Source organism: Aotus nancymaae, unplaced genomic scaffold (assembly GCF_030222135.1).
Source record: "Aotus nancymaae isolate 86718 unplaced genomic scaffold, 86718_ANA_hifiasm-v0.15.2.pri h1tg000062l, whole genome shotgun sequence".
Taxonomy (NCBI): Eukaryota; Metazoa; Chordata; class Mammalia; order Primates; family Aotidae; genus Aotus; species Aotus nancymaae.
The window spans coordinates 32,808,855-32,825,050 of NW_026988476.1; the positions used below are offsets into that span (position 1 = coordinate 32,808,855).

Below are 16,196 nucleotides of genomic sequence, written 5' to 3' on the forward strand. Positions count from 1 at the left end.
CTACAGAATTAGTATTTGTGTAGAAACCTAACAGAAGCTTAAATGCCACTTCCTCAGAGCAACCTTCTTTGGGTGTCTTAAAGTTTTAGTCTATATCTCATCACATGTTTTATTTCCATCATTACCTTTATCAGAATTTACACTTATCTTCTGTGTTTATTGTCTATTTCTTCATGAAAATATTCACTGGTAGGTGGTACAGTATCTCACGCCTATAGTTTCAGCTACTTGAGGGCTGAAGTGAGAGGACTGTTTGAGTCCAGGAGGTTAAGTGCAGCCTGGGCAACATAGCAAGACTCCATCTCAAAAAAAAAAAAAAAGGATATGGATATATCCATTGGTGTTTTGTCTATTTTGCTTAGTATATAGTTCATTGAATGTTTACTAATGTGTGGCTCTCAAAAACTCAGCTCAAAAAAGAGAGAAACTGAGATGAGCAATAGTTCAGGCATATCTGCACTCTTCTGTTGTATTATTATACCCAGTACAATCATGTGGCATGTGACAACATTTCAGTCAACAAGAGACCACATATACAGTGGTGGTCCCATAAGACTATAGTGGAGCTGGAGGTATATAGTAGGTTATACCATGTAGCTTTGTGTATGATATATAAGGACAAAATTGCCTAAGGAAACATCTCTCAGAATGCATCCCTATGGTTAAGTGATGCATGACTGTACTTATAAAGTCACTTAGCCACACTTACAGAAGCAGAAATCACCACGAGTCTCTTTTAGGCTTTTGTGCTCATGTTCCTTAGTGACTAAAAGTCAATTAGGAGTACATTAGCCTATTTGTTGCCTAGTCTTAGTCTATATTTTACACTTTTATCCTCCCTTTGCACTTTGCTCATTAGTAACTCCCACCAGAGAATGAATGAAAATATAACACTTTACAATTCTGTGTAAGTTATGGCACATCACCTTTGGAGGTAAGTTCTCTTGTTACAAGATAGGTTGAAGCTGTTTTTGATGCTCGTCTTATACTATGAGGCAATGCAAGTAATTTTGTTCCTGGGCTGTAAAACAAAAGAAAAGAAAACAAAACAAAATACGTTAATAGGGAAGAACTGTTCCATTCAAAAAGTTGAAACCTGAAGGGAAAATGCCTTTTTAGATGCATATGTCTTTAATGCAGATATAAAGTATATCTGAGAAAATTGCCTCTGACTTTTTAAAGCTGAACCCTATTCTTGCCAGCAAATGATGGTATTTGCTCTTTTTTTTTTTTTTTGAGATGTAGTCTCGCTTTGTTGCCCAGGCTGGAGTGCAGTGGTGCCATCTCGGCTCGCTGCAGCCTCTGCCTCCTGGGTTCAAGCGATTCTTCTACCTCAGCCTCCGAGTAGCTGGGATTATAGATGTGTGCCACCAGACCTGGCTAATTTTTGTATTTTTATTAGAGACAGGATTTCACCATGTTGGCCAGGCTGGTCTTGAAATCCTAACCTCAGGTGATCCACCTGCCTCAGCCTCCCAAAGTGCTGAGATTACAGGTGTGAGCCACCCTGCCTGGACTGACGTTTGCATTTTGAGAAGGGAAGTCTAACTGTCCCTTATCACTCTTGACAAACACTTGACATTCTTACAGAAACCAGCACACTTACAAGACAAAATGACAATAATAATAATAATACCTAGAAACCCACACACTGAGAAGGGGGCAATAAGTAATAATAGAGAGGAGAGAAAAGTCAGCAGGGCATTCTAGATGAAAAAAAATGAAGCAAGTTAAACTTTCTACATAGTAACCATGATTATGTAGTTGATACATAAAGTAATGACTAGCCCCTCAAGAAGAGGTTAAAATATATTCATTATATTAATGAGTACAATTTAGAAAGATTTCTTTCAAAAAGGAGTTGAAGTTTTATTGCTTTAAGGAATAAATCTCAATCATCCGGAAATTTAACTTCTGTGGAATACCTCTTTGACTCTTAAAGGAAATGTTAATGCATTATATTGAGGTTATTATTGCAACAGAATCTTCAAAAATATGAGTATGCTTTTATTTGTTTCTAGAATCTATATGACACATATCTGTTCCAGATATAGTATCTACTAAGACAATTTCATAATCCAAAAAATATGGAGTAAAGGAGCAAATAGTTGGTTAGCAAGGATATCGAGTAAAACATAGAGACTAGCAAAGAGGAAAGGCTATGAAATAAATTGTTTATAGATGGCTAGTCTCATATCTCTGCATTATTCCTATAAATGTATCTCATGATATATGTAATCACAGTTATAGTTATTTAATCTTCTCCCTTTTTGTCCATTGCCTCTTTTAGGTCCATGGTTTTTTGGTGAAATCACTGATGGCAAATTGGGTTGCTGCTTTTCCTTTGGGATGTTTATTAATGGACATTTCCTACAAGGCAGCCTAACATTTATAACTGGAATTCTCCAGGTAAGAAGTAGAAATGCAATTTAAGAACATCTTGTCCTTGTTGGACTAATTGCATAACAATTATGAATTAAATCCAAAATCCAAAATTAAGTACCATAGATCATCTTTCCTACTTTACTTGCAGGGTAGTCTTTAATAAAAGCTTCATTTGCTTTTAAAGTGCTTCCTAAACTCCTTCCACCACTCTCATGTAAACATCTAAAATACATTTTTTTTTCCTCTGAGACGGCGTCTCACTCAGTCGCCTAAGCTGGAGTGCAGTGGTGCAGTCTTGGCTCACTACAGCCTCCGCCTTGTGGGTTCCAGTGATTCTCCTGCCTCAGCCTTTCGAGCAGCTGGGATTATGGGCATGCACCACCATGCCCGGCTAATTTTTGTATTTTTAGTAGAGACGGGTTTCACCATGTTGGCCAGGCTGGTCTCGAACTCCTGACCACAGGTGATCCACCCACCTTGGCCTCCCAAAGTGCTAGGATTACAGGCATGAGCCACTGTGCCCAGCCTAAAATACATTTTTCTATGAAGGGTTTATAAGAGGTGAAAGAAGTTTTGTTGTTTTTGTTTCATTGTGTTTTTTTCATTGACAAAAAATGAAATAAGGGATTTATGGTAGAAAAAATTTTAGATTTCTGAGTAAACCAAAACTGATTATGATGATGAAGAAGGAAAATGTTTTAGAGGGGAAAAAATAAAAAATAGACACATAAAAAAATGAGTCAGTTATTTGGTGGAAATTGCACTATGCAAAAACCAGACCTGGGCTTTCCTAGCAATGTACTTGTTTAGGAACAAACTGATGTATTAGGTTTACATTTGATTCCTTTAAAACAAACACACAAAGAACCCTGTCCCATAAGAAAACTCTGTAAACAGATTTGAAAAGTATTTATCTAACAATTTCTTTATTTTACTCACCTAACGGAGTTAGTGGACCAAAATTTGAAGTTTTGGAAGAGATCCAAAAACATTCAAAATAAGTTCATGGCCTTCTAACAGGGCAGTAAAACATGATCCAGCAGGATTAGAGACAGCCAAGTAGGAAAGACCTCTGCCTAGCAAACAATGACCCAAATCCAGAATATTCTCTGCATAGCAGCATTATATATGTGAGTAGGTCCTGGGTTTGTTTCATTTTCTTTTTTTTCTTTTTATTGAGACAGAGTCTTGATCTTGTCGCCTAGGCCGGAGTGCAATGGCAAGGTCTTGGCTCACTGCAACCTCCACTTCCCTAGTTAAGTGATTCTCCTGTCACAGCCTCTTGAGTAGCTGGGATTTTAGGTGGCCACCACCACACTTGGCTAATTTTTGTATTTTTAGTGGAGATGGGGTTTTACCATGTTGACCAGGCTAGTCTTGAACTCCTGACCTCAGGTGATCTGCCCGTCTCAGCCTCCCAAAGTACTGGGATTACAGGTGTGAGCCAGAGCACCCAGCCTCATTTCAGTTTTCTATTATGTAGATGGAGGCTGTCTCTAAGGAGCTGTCTCATACCAAGTGAATCCTGAGCCTTACCAAAAGGCAGGGTTTTTTCCTTTGTAAATGTTTACATTCATAATACATAGTACACTAATAATGGATTTTACATATCCAGATCCATGACTCCCAAATCTATATCTCTGATCTAGATCTCTTCTCTGCACTTCAAGTGCCTCTATATCAAACAGCCATAGATGTCTAACAGGCATCTCAACTTAACATGATGTCTCTCTAATAGGAATATTATTTCCACCCCCAAACCTGTTCCTCTCTGTTTTTTCAGTTTTAATAAGTGACTCCACCATTCACCTGATTTATCCAAGATTTATCCTCAATTATTCCCTTTCCTTCGTACTCTGTATCTATTTCACCAGCAAGCTGTACCTTGTTTGATCTGCTTCCAATGCATATCTTGAATCTATCCACTTCTCTCCATTTCTGTTACCCTAGTCTAAGTCATAATTATGTCGTGCCTGGGTCTTCTCACTGATATTCTTGCCTCCTTATTCTCAGTTTAATACAGAGTATCCAGTGTGGTCTTTTAAAAACTTTATAATCAGCTCACTCACTTTTCAGTTTGAAATACTTTAAAGCAGAGCAGTGATCTGGGTCCTGCCAACTGCCCCAGTTTCCACCTGGCTCATACTCTGCAAGAGGTCTTGCCAAGACCTCTCCCACCTCTGGGCTTTTCATTCGTTCCTTCTGCCTGGAATGTACTTCCCTCCGCTCATTCATTCCTGTCCTTCTGGCCTCCGAGAGCCTTTCTCCCAGTTACCTTCTCATGACCCAGTTATTTCCTTCACTGAACTAATCACCATCTGTAATTATATGTTTTGTTTATTTTTTGGTCTTTCTTCTCCCTGTTAGAATGTAAGCTCTATAATGGACCTTTTGTTGTATGTGTATGTGTTGTACGTATAATGCGTGTGTATATATTTACTCAGTTCAATTCCAGCTTAACACCATTGGGATTTCAACATAAATTAAATGATACCTGCCTCTAAAATGAATAAAAGGACATGAGCAAATACACAACTAGCCACGAGTCAGCTGTTGTGTTATAAGCAACTGTGCTTGAAGCATAATTAGCTAACCCCAAGACAGAAAGCAGCATATTCTTAGGCTCCATCAGTAATGCATTATTAAGACCAAACTCTTCCAAAGACTTGGGAGTAAGCTGTTTCTGTTCTTTTCCAGTTGGCGTTTTTTAACATCCCCTTGATGGCTTACATATGTTGGAGCTTGCTGCAGCGGTGCTTCGGTCACAACTTCAGGTCTCATCTCCATCAAAGAAAATACTTAAAAATTATGCCAGTTCACCTACTTATGCTACTGCTGTACATCTGGCAGGTTTATTCCTGCTACTTTCTTTATGCAACATACGGCACCCTAGCTTTTTTATTCTCCCCTTTGCGGACTTGGTTGACACTGTTGACTCCTGTTCTCATTCGTTGTGTGTGGACACTGAACCCCACCAAGCTTGGAATCTTCATGGTGCAGTTAAAAAGCCACCTGAACTCCTGAAGGCCATGTCTCACTACTGGCAGCTGGGCAGAAGCCCAGCCTCTGTGTCTGTAGCCCAAGCTTCCACCCCGGTAGTAGATGGAAGGCCAGTATTGGTGTGTGAGCTTTAGGGAGCTGCTGCTCCTTGGACTCCTGGATGTTGGAGGGATTGCCCACTATTGATAACCTGCAGAGTGGACTGCAGAAAAGTCTCAAAAATGATGCTTTTATTCCTTCCCTCCCCAAGGAGGTAAAGGGTTGATTTACTTTTGTGAAGAGAAAACCCTCATCTAGGACACCCACAGGGTAGGGGTTGGGTGTGTGTGTATGGGAGTATCTGAGACCCAGTATGTCTTTTAAGGCTACCCCATGTAAAGCATCTACCGCTGTGCTTAGAATTAAGCAGCTGTCAAAGGTGCAGTTTCAGGGACAGGGAACCTGTGAGGATCTGGATCTGACCCCGACTACCCCTGAGATATGAGTTCCCTGGTCTGTTTTCCCACAGGATTGCGAGCTCTCTGGTTCCCTAGTCGGATGTCTTTTAAACTAATCAAATAAATGAATGAATGATGAATAATAAATACCTTGGGCCTGAGCCTTGCTTGTGTGGCGGGGCCTCTGGGGAGAGAGAATGCGTGACCTGGCCTGGCTTCTGAGAATGGAATGGGTGGTACGCGACCTCTGGGAGCCGGGCGGGGTGGGGCAAGAGGAGGCGGGGCCGGGCCTCTGGGGCGGGGCGGAGCGGCTTGTTGCCGGAAACGAGTCCCAGACGCAGCGCCCCGGAAGTAGAGCGGCTGTCACAGTGCGACTCCCGCTGCGGCGGCGGAGGCCTGTGTTTGCGGCCTTCTGCGAGCGACGAGGATGGCGAGCGCAGGGGCACCTGCAACCGCAGTCCCCACCTTTGCTCCGCCTTCGGAGCAGCTCCGGCACTTGGCGGTGGAGCTGCGGTTGCTCCTGCCTCGAGTGCGGGGTAAGCTTACGGAGTTAGAACGGGCGACGGCAGGGGCGGGCTCGGGGTCTGGGAGAGGCCGGGCTCGGGCGAGGGAGGCGGCTCCGCTTACCTCAGCTTTTCTATTCGCCACTGTTCGGCCCCCCACACGCCACACCCACCAGTCGGCGAAGCCCAGGAGACCACTGAGGAGTTTAATCGAGAGATGTTCTGGAGAAGACTCAGTGAGTGCGCCTCCTGTCCGGGTTCCCCCTGCCTCAGTTTCTCTAGCGTTCCAACCCCTTTCCCTCCTGCTCCCCACCGCGGGAGGGGACTGCCCTCCCCCGCTGCATCCTTTCTGTGGGATGCCTTACCCACCTCGGCACCCGAGAGAGTGAAATAGAATTCTAACATCTACACTGGGAGATGTTTTTGAGAAGTCTCGGTCGGTAAGGGAACGCGCTTCTTCCAAGTCCGTGCAGTACTAACATACTGGCACCTGCCTCCCCCTCTGCCACCCCCCAGATGAGACAGCTGTGATGGTGTCAAGGGAAGCCACGACTCTGACCACAGTCTTCTCTCAGCTTCCACTGCCATCTCCACAGGTGGGCTTCACTTTCCTGGAGTCCTTGTGCTGCCGAGTACACATTTAGGAATCCTCTCATTTTCTTTTCACCTTTTACATACACTCCAGATTTATCTTCATCTGTCCAATGAGGTTACCGTTTTTCCTTCACCCGATTATGTGAAGACCAAATTGCAAAGTGCAGTTCCTGACGCGGAGTAGGCAGGTCTTCTAAATATTGATTCAATCTGAAGTTCACCCTGGTGGTTTTCCTTTCTGATAATTTTTTAAGCACTTTTTATTCGCTGGGTGTTTTCACATACTTGATGGCCATCCGACAGATGAGCAGCAGGCTCAGACGCACAGGTTAAGATTTTTTTAAAAAGCAGGGGAGGTAGGATTTATATCAAGATCTATCTGATGTCTAAGCTACACTTATTCTGTTATACTACATAATACTCTTTTTATATTGAATTTTTGTATATTTAATCAGTAACATGTAGACAGTATAAAATTCAAAAGAGATCAAAGTTAAGTATACTAAAAGTTTATCTTTCCACCCACTTTCTCATTTTTGTCTCCCCCGGTTCCTTTTGCATTATTCCACATATATTCTGTGCATATATACATTCATGTACATTTATCTGTATATGTCAGCTTATTTTTACACAAATGATAAGATACCATAAACACTGTTCTGGACCTTTCTTTATAGAAATTAACAATATATCTTGGAAATCAACTCTTAGCAGTACCTATAAAGTTGCTCAGTTCTTTGTCATGACTGCATGGTATTCAATAGAGTAGATATAAACAGAATTTAAGCAGTACTGTATGTGGACATTTAAGCTGTTTCCAAATTACAATTACTGCAAACAGTTCTGTGATGAATTACCTAATTATGTTTATGTGTGTATATCAGTAGAAAAAAATCCCAGAAGTGGAATTGCTAGAACAAAGAATTTATGCATTTTAAATATTCCTTTATGATAAAACTAATGAAAGTAAACATGTTGGCTATGACCAGGTATGCTGTATGCTCAGTTTTCCTAGAGCTGTGTATCCTTAATATGGGAGTAAGATTCTTGTAAAATGGCATATTCATTGCTTTATTTGATTTTCATAGTCAATAGTTTCAATTTTTCAGTCTATATATACACGTGTTTGGAAAGAACATAAATATCTTCTGCTGCATGTACCTACAATGATAAACTCTCTCCCCCTACATACCTTTGAGTTTGTTTGTTTTTGAGACAGAGTCTCACTCTTTCTCTGAGGCTGGAGTGCGGTGGCAAGATCTTGGCTCCCGAGGTCAAGCAATTCTCCTGCCTCAGCCTCCTGAGTAGCTGGGATTACAGGTGCCCACCACCATGCCTGGCTAATTTTTGTATTTTTAGTAGAGACAGGGTTTCACTATGTTGGCCAAGCTGGTCTCATACTCCTGACCTCAGGTGATTCACATGCCTCAGCCTCCCAAAGTGCTGGGATTACAGGTGTGAGCCACTGTGCCTGGCTTACCTTTGAGATTTGTGATGAGGAAACAAGAGATGAATTGTATGAGAGCACTTTAAAAGATCATGGAAAATAGACTAGTTATTTCAAAAAGAGTAGTTAATATTATCTTATTTTTCTTATCTGCTAACCTGTTTCTTTCAAATACACTTGGGACTTGGTGCTAAAACTCACTGCAAGTAAGATACCATGAGGAGGCAGCATAGAACTGATTTTCTATACATGCTCAGGATAGTAGTTACACTCATAGATGAAAAATTAGAATATGGATTTATTTGAAATATATACAAATATTCATGTATATAAATATATTCAAATAAATAAATATATGTATACACACACACATATATATACACATGAATCATCATTGCCTTCTTGGGATCTCACCACTTTAGTCCTACTAAAAGATGAGTTTCTTTAAAATTTCAATCTGTATGGACTGATACTTTAATAAAATTATGAGCTTGGATGTTGAAGAAATGTCAAATTGCCATAAAAGTTTCTAAACACTCTCAGTCACTGTCCTTATCTCATCCCTGACTGGTCACAAACAGTTTGTAGACTGGCACCAACCTGGACCACATTTGCATAGTATTGACTTGAAATTTAACAGAAAATTGAGGACAGGGAAGATGAGAAAGCCAGTGACCACTTAGAAGGAAAATAGTCAACATGGAGCATTGTTGAGTCCATGCTAGTACCTTTAGTTACATATTGTGATTCTGTTGAGAGAGAGAGATTAATGGACTAATATGGAGGCTGGTCCATCAGTTGTTCTGTCTCTCTCTCTTTTCTGTAAAGGACCAGTTAGTAAATACTTTAGACTTTGTAACCAACTACCCAACTCTGCCCTTGTAGAGCAAACACAACTACAGACATTTAAACCAATGAGCATGGTTGTGTCCCAATACACTTTATTTACAAAAACAGGCAGTGGGGCCTGAGTTGGCCTGTGGACCACAGTTTGCCAACTGCTGGTCTAAGATATCATGAATATCTTTGGACATAGAGTATCAGGAATAAGTTTTTTCCTGCTCTTTCTTAATGGTTTATTGAGTTGTCAGCCCAGTGTATACTGTATAGCTAACTCTTCTTTGGTGTGTGATCAGTATAGCAGAAGGCCTAACTTTATACCAGGATATCAGAAAATGTTTGATAATGCTGTAGAAATATCTGTTCTAGTCTGGGCATGTTGGCTCATGCCTGTAATCCAATACTTTGAGAGGCCAAGGCAGGTGGATCACCTGATGTCAGGAGTTCAAGACCAGCGTGGCCAACATGGCAAGACCTCATCTCTACTAAAAATACAAAAATTAGCCAGATGTGGTGGCAGGTGCCTGTGATCCCAGCTACTTGGGAGGCTGAGGCAGGAGAATTGCTTGAACCTGGGAGGTGGAGGTTGCAGTGAGCCGAGGTTGTGCCATTGCACTCCAGCCTGGTTGACAGAGCAAGACTCTGTCTCAAAAAAAAAAAAAAAAAATTTGCTGTATTCCACAGTAGACGGATTATGATCTAATCTGTTTCCTTTTTCATAGGAAACCCAGAAGTTCTGTGAACAAGTCCATGCTGCCATCAAGGCATTTATTGCAGTATACTATTTGTTTCCAAAGGATCAGGGTAAGCCATAAAAGTGTTGCATTTATAGTGTAGATCTTTGCTGATATTGTGGATTATGTCCTGTGATTTTTACCTTTACCCAACTTGAACATGTAACTTTCTCCCATAAAATACAGTCAAAGATAATTTTATAATGTAAATAACTTCTATAAACAAGCCATTACTCTAAGATACAGGTGCTTTGTTCTATTACTTCCCATCTCCTCTGCCTTGCCTGACTCTTAAGGCTTTTAGTTCTCACAGGCTCCTCCCTCTCAAACCCATTTTTAACACCACAGATACTGGCTGGCTCTCAGCCCCATATGAAGGCTCAGGTCATCCTTACTCTCCTCCACCCATGTTATATCTCACCCTATTTTGCAACATCTTCACAGGTTAAATGGCCTCCAGCCCTGCCTGTAGAATCATGCGTTGATTATAATCATGCCAAAATTATAACTGAATACATGTCATGGATCTTCAGGGTTACTACTCAAGTGGTTTAAACTTCAAGTATTTCATCTACAGTTGTTAAGAGGTCATGGTCCTTAATGAATGAATACATGGTGTCACGGAAGGATTTTGTTCCAGATCTCTTTTGAGGAAAACATTAAGAAATGGCAGGAGGGGCAAGAAAATGCCATGGGGATATAAGTAAGACCTGAGTTTTGTGTTAGCATGTAGGTTAAAGCATGTGGATGTACATTATCTTATATTCTGTAATGCTTAGACTCAGGAAAGCAGATGCTGCTTCTGAAAAGAACACCAGACTGCTTATTCTTTGGGTTTGGCCCACAGGGATCACCCTGAGAAAGCTGGTACGGGGCGCCACCCTGGACATCGTGGATGGCATGGCTCAGCTCATGGAAGTACTTTCCATCACTCCAACTCAGAGGTAGTGACGCCACAGTTTAGGTTATCAGTTATTGGGGCTCCTTGCCTGAGAGGGAAAAAGCTCATTTTAACAGCAAAGTTACTGACAGCTGAGAGTAATGACCAGCAGGAAGGAGCTTTTTACGAGACAGGAACCTAGGTTATTGATATATCCTTACTGATTTCTTTCCCCAGCCCTGAGAACAATGACCTTATTTCCTACAACAGTGTCTGGGTTGCATGCCAGCAGATGCCTCAGATACCAAGAGGTAAGTGAAAGTGGGAAGTGGGCCATGTCTGCTGGCCAAAGCAGAGACCTCTTCCTGCTTTATAACATGTATATTTGAATTTATATAAACAGTCTAGTGAAATAGATATATTATATTACCAAAAGTGATAGGTATTAACACTTTTGTCATTCTCTAGTTTTCATACTTCCCCCTTGCTGTGGCTCTGTCTCTTGTTGAACAAATACAGTTTGTTTCCCTAGTCCTACCTCAAAATTAGTATTATGGAACACACTGAAGCAGTTATGAGGTAGAGCCAGCTAGGCCAAAACAGTGGTTGTCAAGAGGACCGTGATGATAAATATCATGTGACCATTTCATTTCTTCTTGTGGTAAATAAAATACAAGCTTTTTAAACTCCTGTCTAGATACCAGGGGATGTAGTGAGAAGAATTTTAGATTAAACCACCACCCTTGTCAACCATCCTTGGTACTGCCTTCATTAGGAACAGTGTGGTTGTCTTTTGCAGTCTTAAGAAAATTGTTGGGTTTCTCCTCTAATTCTAGTGCTTCTGATCTTTCACTCACAGATAACAAAGCTGCAGCTCTTTTGATGCTGACCAAGAATGTGGACTTTGTGAAGGATGCACATGAAGAAATGGAGCGGGTGAGGGGACCTTCATTGTTGGAAGGCAACTCTTTGACTAGTAGATGAGAGTTGATTATAAAGAGCGATTCCCTAAACATTGACCAGATAGGTTTTATTCTCACTACTGTCCTCTGTCTTCCATCTCTCACTCCTTGTTAGTGTGTGATTTAGTACCACTCCTCTCTGTTTCCTTACTGGACAAGGAGAGCAAAAACAGGGTTTGTGAAGTAATTCAACTCTGTAGCCATTAGTGAAGTGGCTGGCTAAGGTTTTTGGACAACTAAGGCATGGTGCTAAAAGTATAATAGGCCCCCTTTTTTTTCTTTTTCTTTTTTTGTGTGCATACATCATGGTATATCTTAGGCTGTGGAAGAATGTGACCCTTACTCTGGCCTCTTGAATGATACTGAGGAGAACAACTCCGACAACCACAATGATGAGGATGATGTGTTGGGGTTTCCAAGCAATCAGGACTTGTATTGGTCAGAGGATGATCAAGAGCTCATAATCCCATGCCTTGCACTGGTGAGAGCATCCAAAGCCTGCCTGAAGAAAATCCGGATCTTAGTGGCAGAGAATGGGAAGAAGGATCAGGTGGCACAGCTGGATGACATTGTGGATATTTCTGATGAAATCAGCCCTAGGTGAGTGTGAGCCCCACTTGAAACATCTGAGCAGCAGCATTCTGATCTCAGTTTGTGCTGTCACCCCAAGGTTTCTTCCCAGTTTATTTATATTTTGAAAGTTTTCAAACATATAGGAAAGTTAAAAAACTACTTCAGTGAACACCCCTACATCCTTCCATTAGATTTGCCTATTGTTCACATTTTTTCCTATATTGGTTTATTTCTCAAAAGATAGATGTTTCATATTTATTCCAGAATGTTTTGAGAGTAAATTGCAGAAAGCAATGACATTCACTCCTAAATACTTAAGTATGTATCGCCTGGAGTACTTTTATTCCTGCTTTTATTGTCACATCCAAGAAATTTGATGTTGAATGTAATAATATTATCTAATATTCAGATTTCTCCAGTTGTCTCTATCTAAAATGTCACCTAAATTCAGGGTTCTATCAAGCTCTCACATTGCATTTAATTGCCATCTCTTTAGTCTCTTGAAAGCCAAAACAGTTCCTATCCTTTGTAGTCTTTTTAAATCAACATTTTAAAAAGAAACCAGGTCAGTTGTCTTGTAAAATATCCAACAATCTGGATTCATGTGATTGTTTTCTCATTTTTTGCAAGAGTATCATGTAATTGAATGTTTTGTGCTTCTCATTTTATCATATCAGGGAGGTACATGATGTTGGTTTGCCTCATTATTGGTGGTTCTAAATTTGATCACTTGGTTAAAGTGGTGCTCACTTAGGAAAGGTACCTTTTACTCTAATTTTAGTTTCCATTGATGAACCCTGCCTGCCTACATTAGTTATTAAACTGATGGTTTCACATCCTCACATTTTTGACTGAATCGATCATACACCCTACTATGAACCAAGGGAATTTTTCCCCCAGCTTCCTCATGAAATGGGATATGCATGTTTCAGTAAAGACTGGTTGAACTCATTCTGCGTTGGTTGCCCAATTGCCCAGTTTTAAAAACTGACAGGCTTCCTGGATGTCAGATGAGCGAAAAGAAAATAGAAAAAAAAAACGGACAGGCATTTCTGGGACAGTTTCTCACTGTTGACATCCATAGTGTGTACTAGAAACAACCTGGCTGCATTTCTTTTTTTGTTAATGGTTACTTTTGTTTTCTGCTCTTAGTGTGGATGATTTGGCTCTGAGCATATATCCACCTATGTGTCACCTGACTGTGCGAATCAATGTAAGTACTGGCTTTGAGGGAAAAGCTATAGATCTAATGGGAAGAATTTCACGAATCACTAGTATTTCCTCTAAGCTATAGGGTACATATTTATTTGTCACATTTGGATGGAAGTATAACAGTAGTGTAACAATTCTTGCATGCATTTGTGCTTGATAAATATTTGCTAAAGTTGAATTATAATAGCCATGAGCTTTGGTAGTTCTCTCTTCTATAATCACCTGGGTAATCATTTAGAAAAGCCTAAAGGCCTTAGAAAATGCTGCTTTGAGGCTGGATGTGGTAGCTCACGCCTGTAATCCTGGCACTCCGGGAGGCTGAGGCAGGCGGATCACCTGAGGTCAGGAGTTCGACACCAGCCTGGCCAACATGGTGAAACCTTGTCTCTACTAAGAATACAAAAATTAGCTGGGCATCACATGCCTATAATCCCAGCTACTCAGGAGGCTGAGGCAGAAGAATCACTTGAACCCAGGAGGTGGAGGTTGCAGTGAGCTGAGATCGCGCCACTGCACTCCAGCCTGGGCAACAGAGCAAGACTCCGTCTCAAAAAGAAAAAAAGAGAAAAAAGAAAAGAAAATGCTTCTTTGAAAAGAAAGTATTAATTACACAGTAATTTAGGAACTTCTCAACCTGAAATCACAAGTTTCTAATTTCTAGACTAGGCAGCAATTAGATTGAACTCTAGCTGTTGGTGAAGTAGCAAGTTTCTTAATTCTAGTTTAGACAGAAATAAGTGTTATAGAAACATACTCTGTTCTAATACAAACACATCGTGTGATTTAACCATGGAGAGTCAAGTTTCTTATAAATATCTGATTTTATTGTATTCTTTGAAGTTCTGTGCCCTTTACTAGAGAGAGTTATTTCTAATGTTATTGGAAAGAGCACTAAAACTGCCAAATGACTTATATTTTAAAGTTGAACATATCAATTCTAGTAATAGCTGATAAATTGGATAATGGAAACTAGATTCGTCAGATGTTCTTCATGATGTACAAACACCTTGAAGTAGAATAGGATCCTTTTGGGCATTAACTTAAAAAATTGACTTCCTAAGAAATAAACATCTTTAGCAGTATGCCTAGTCAGCTATCCCAAACATAGCATCTGCTCTAGCAATTTTTAAATGTGTACTGCATATGCATCTTTTTTTTTTTTTGAGAGAGAGAGTCTCACTCCGTCGCCAGGCACCAGGCTGGAGTGCAGTGGCACCATCTTGGCTCACTGCAACTTCCACTTCCTGGGTTCAAGCAATTCTCCTGCCTCAGCCTCCCGAGTAGCTGGGACTACAGGCACGCACCACCATGCCCAGCTAATTTTTGTATTTTTAGTAGAGAAACGTCTCCATGTTATTATTATATTGGCAGTGTTAAAATCCTTTATAAGGTTTTTTAAAAAAACAGGAAACTTAGTCATTTCTGCTTTATATTTTGAGCTATCAGCGTTTGGGACCAATTCAGGTTACATTCTTCCCTTTTCTATTATTTTCTAAATTGAAAATATTTTAGATTTTTAAAATCTTATTAAAATGTTATGGTAACAGTATTAACAAGATCTTGCTAAAGAGAAAAGAACCTATAATCCCATCACCCTAACCTAATAAGCATTTTTGTTTTTGCATGCTTCCTTCAGGGTTCTTTTTCTAAATATATATTTTTTAATCATTTGGGTCTTTTAAAATATTTGAGCTTGCCTTTTTATGGTAGGGCTCAGGGTGAGTAACTTCTATGTTTCTTTTCTAGTCTGTGAAACTTGTGTCTGTCTTAAAGAAGGCACTTGAAATCACAAAGTAAGTATGAAGACTTTTTAGACAGCTTTTTGAGAGTAAAATGGAGCTCCTGTCCAGACATTCTCAACTCCTAAGCCCCCATTTCAAGGAGTGGGAAAGGGTGGGTGTGGGATTTTCTTTCAACTTCAGTTGTGGGGCAGCTGAGTTTCTGCAAAGAAGCACCCCTTTAAAAAAAATTACAGTTTTCCCTGTGCTCCCTCCTGAGGATAGGTTTTCCCTTGACACCCTAGTAAGTTTAACTTATTTTTTTTTCTATTCTGTTCATAGAGCAAGTCATGTAACCCCTCAGCCAGAAGATAGTTGGATCCCTTTACTTATTAATGCCATTGATCACTGCATGAATAGAATCAAGGAGCTCACTGAGTGAACTTGAATTATGAGTTTTCAGGTTCATTTATACTCTCTTCTCCCCTTCTCACCATCATGGCCAGGCTCTGATGTCTCCTTTTAAAATAGAGCTAGAATGCTTGCTGGATTGAAAGTGAGTGCCTGTTTATATTTAGCAAGAGACACTATTACCAAAGATTGTTGGTTAGTCCAGATTGGCACCTATTTATAAACCATATGCAAATAATATATTTTTCTGTGCTATATGTAAAAAATAATTGCATGATTTATCATTCCTGAGTCATTTCTCAGAGATTCCTAGGAAAGCTGCCTTATTCGCTTTTTGCTGTAAATTGTTTTCATTGTAAAAATGTTGATGGTCTCAATAAAATGCTAACCTGCCAGTGATTGAATGCCCTTCCAAAGTTTCTTTTTACCAGAAATACAGTAGATTGAGACTAAAACATTGCTTTCATTTGGGTTTGTAGGTTTAAAAATCTGATTCTGAT

At 40.2% G+C, this 16,196-nt stretch overlaps 2 protein-coding genes across 6 annotated transcripts in view; both read left to right on the plus strand.

Annotated features, from left to right (window-relative positions):
* The window catches only part of TMEM62 (transmembrane protein 62), a 50,591-nt gene extending 44,622 nt beyond the window's left edge, over positions 1 to 5,969 (plus strand). For all 5 annotated transcript variants that reach the window (XM_064365959.1, XM_021673116.2, XM_012442266.3 and 2 more), the window contains 2 exons: positions 2,291 to 2,409; positions 5,083 to 5,969. In XM_064365959.1, the coding sequence (XP_064222029.1) occupies positions 2,291 to 2,409; positions 5,083 to 5,409 (446 nt within the window). In that variant the 3' untranslated portion in view covers positions 5,410 to 5,969. The remainder of the gene's footprint in view (positions 1 to 2,290; positions 2,410 to 5,082) is intronic.
* Positions 5,970 to 6,209: 240 nt separating this feature from the next.
* On the plus strand, positions 6,210 to 16,095 carry CCNDBP1 (cyclin D1 binding protein 1). Its single transcript, XM_012442267.2, has 11 exons — positions 6,210 to 6,358; positions 6,502 to 6,561; positions 6,842 to 6,921; positions 9,929 to 10,010; positions 10,788 to 10,884; positions 11,058 to 11,131; positions 11,680 to 11,756; positions 12,102 to 12,382; positions 13,508 to 13,568; positions 15,314 to 15,360; positions 15,628 to 16,095. Exons 1-11 carry the CDS (start codon positions 6,250 to 6,252, stop codon positions 15,725 to 15,727), a joined length of 1,068 nt encoding a protein of 355 aa, XP_012297690.1. The 5' UTR covers positions 6,210 to 6,249; the 3' UTR covers positions 15,728 to 16,095.
* The last annotated feature ends 101 nt before the right edge of the window (positions 16,096 to 16,196 follow it).

Coding starts and splice junctions, on each gene's coding strand:
- CCNDBP1 (XM_012442267.2), top strand. CDS start 6,250: ATGGCGAGCGCAGGGGCACCTGCAACCGCAGTCCCCACCTTTGCTCCG. Junction 10,011..10,787: donor TTTGTTTCCAAAGGATCAGG/GTAAGCCATAAA, acceptor TTTGGCCCACAG/GGATCACCCTGAGAAAGCTG. Junction 13,569..15,313: donor ACCTGACTGTGCGAATCAAT/GTAAGTACTGGC, acceptor TTTCTTTTCTAG/TCTGTGAAACTTGTGTCTGT.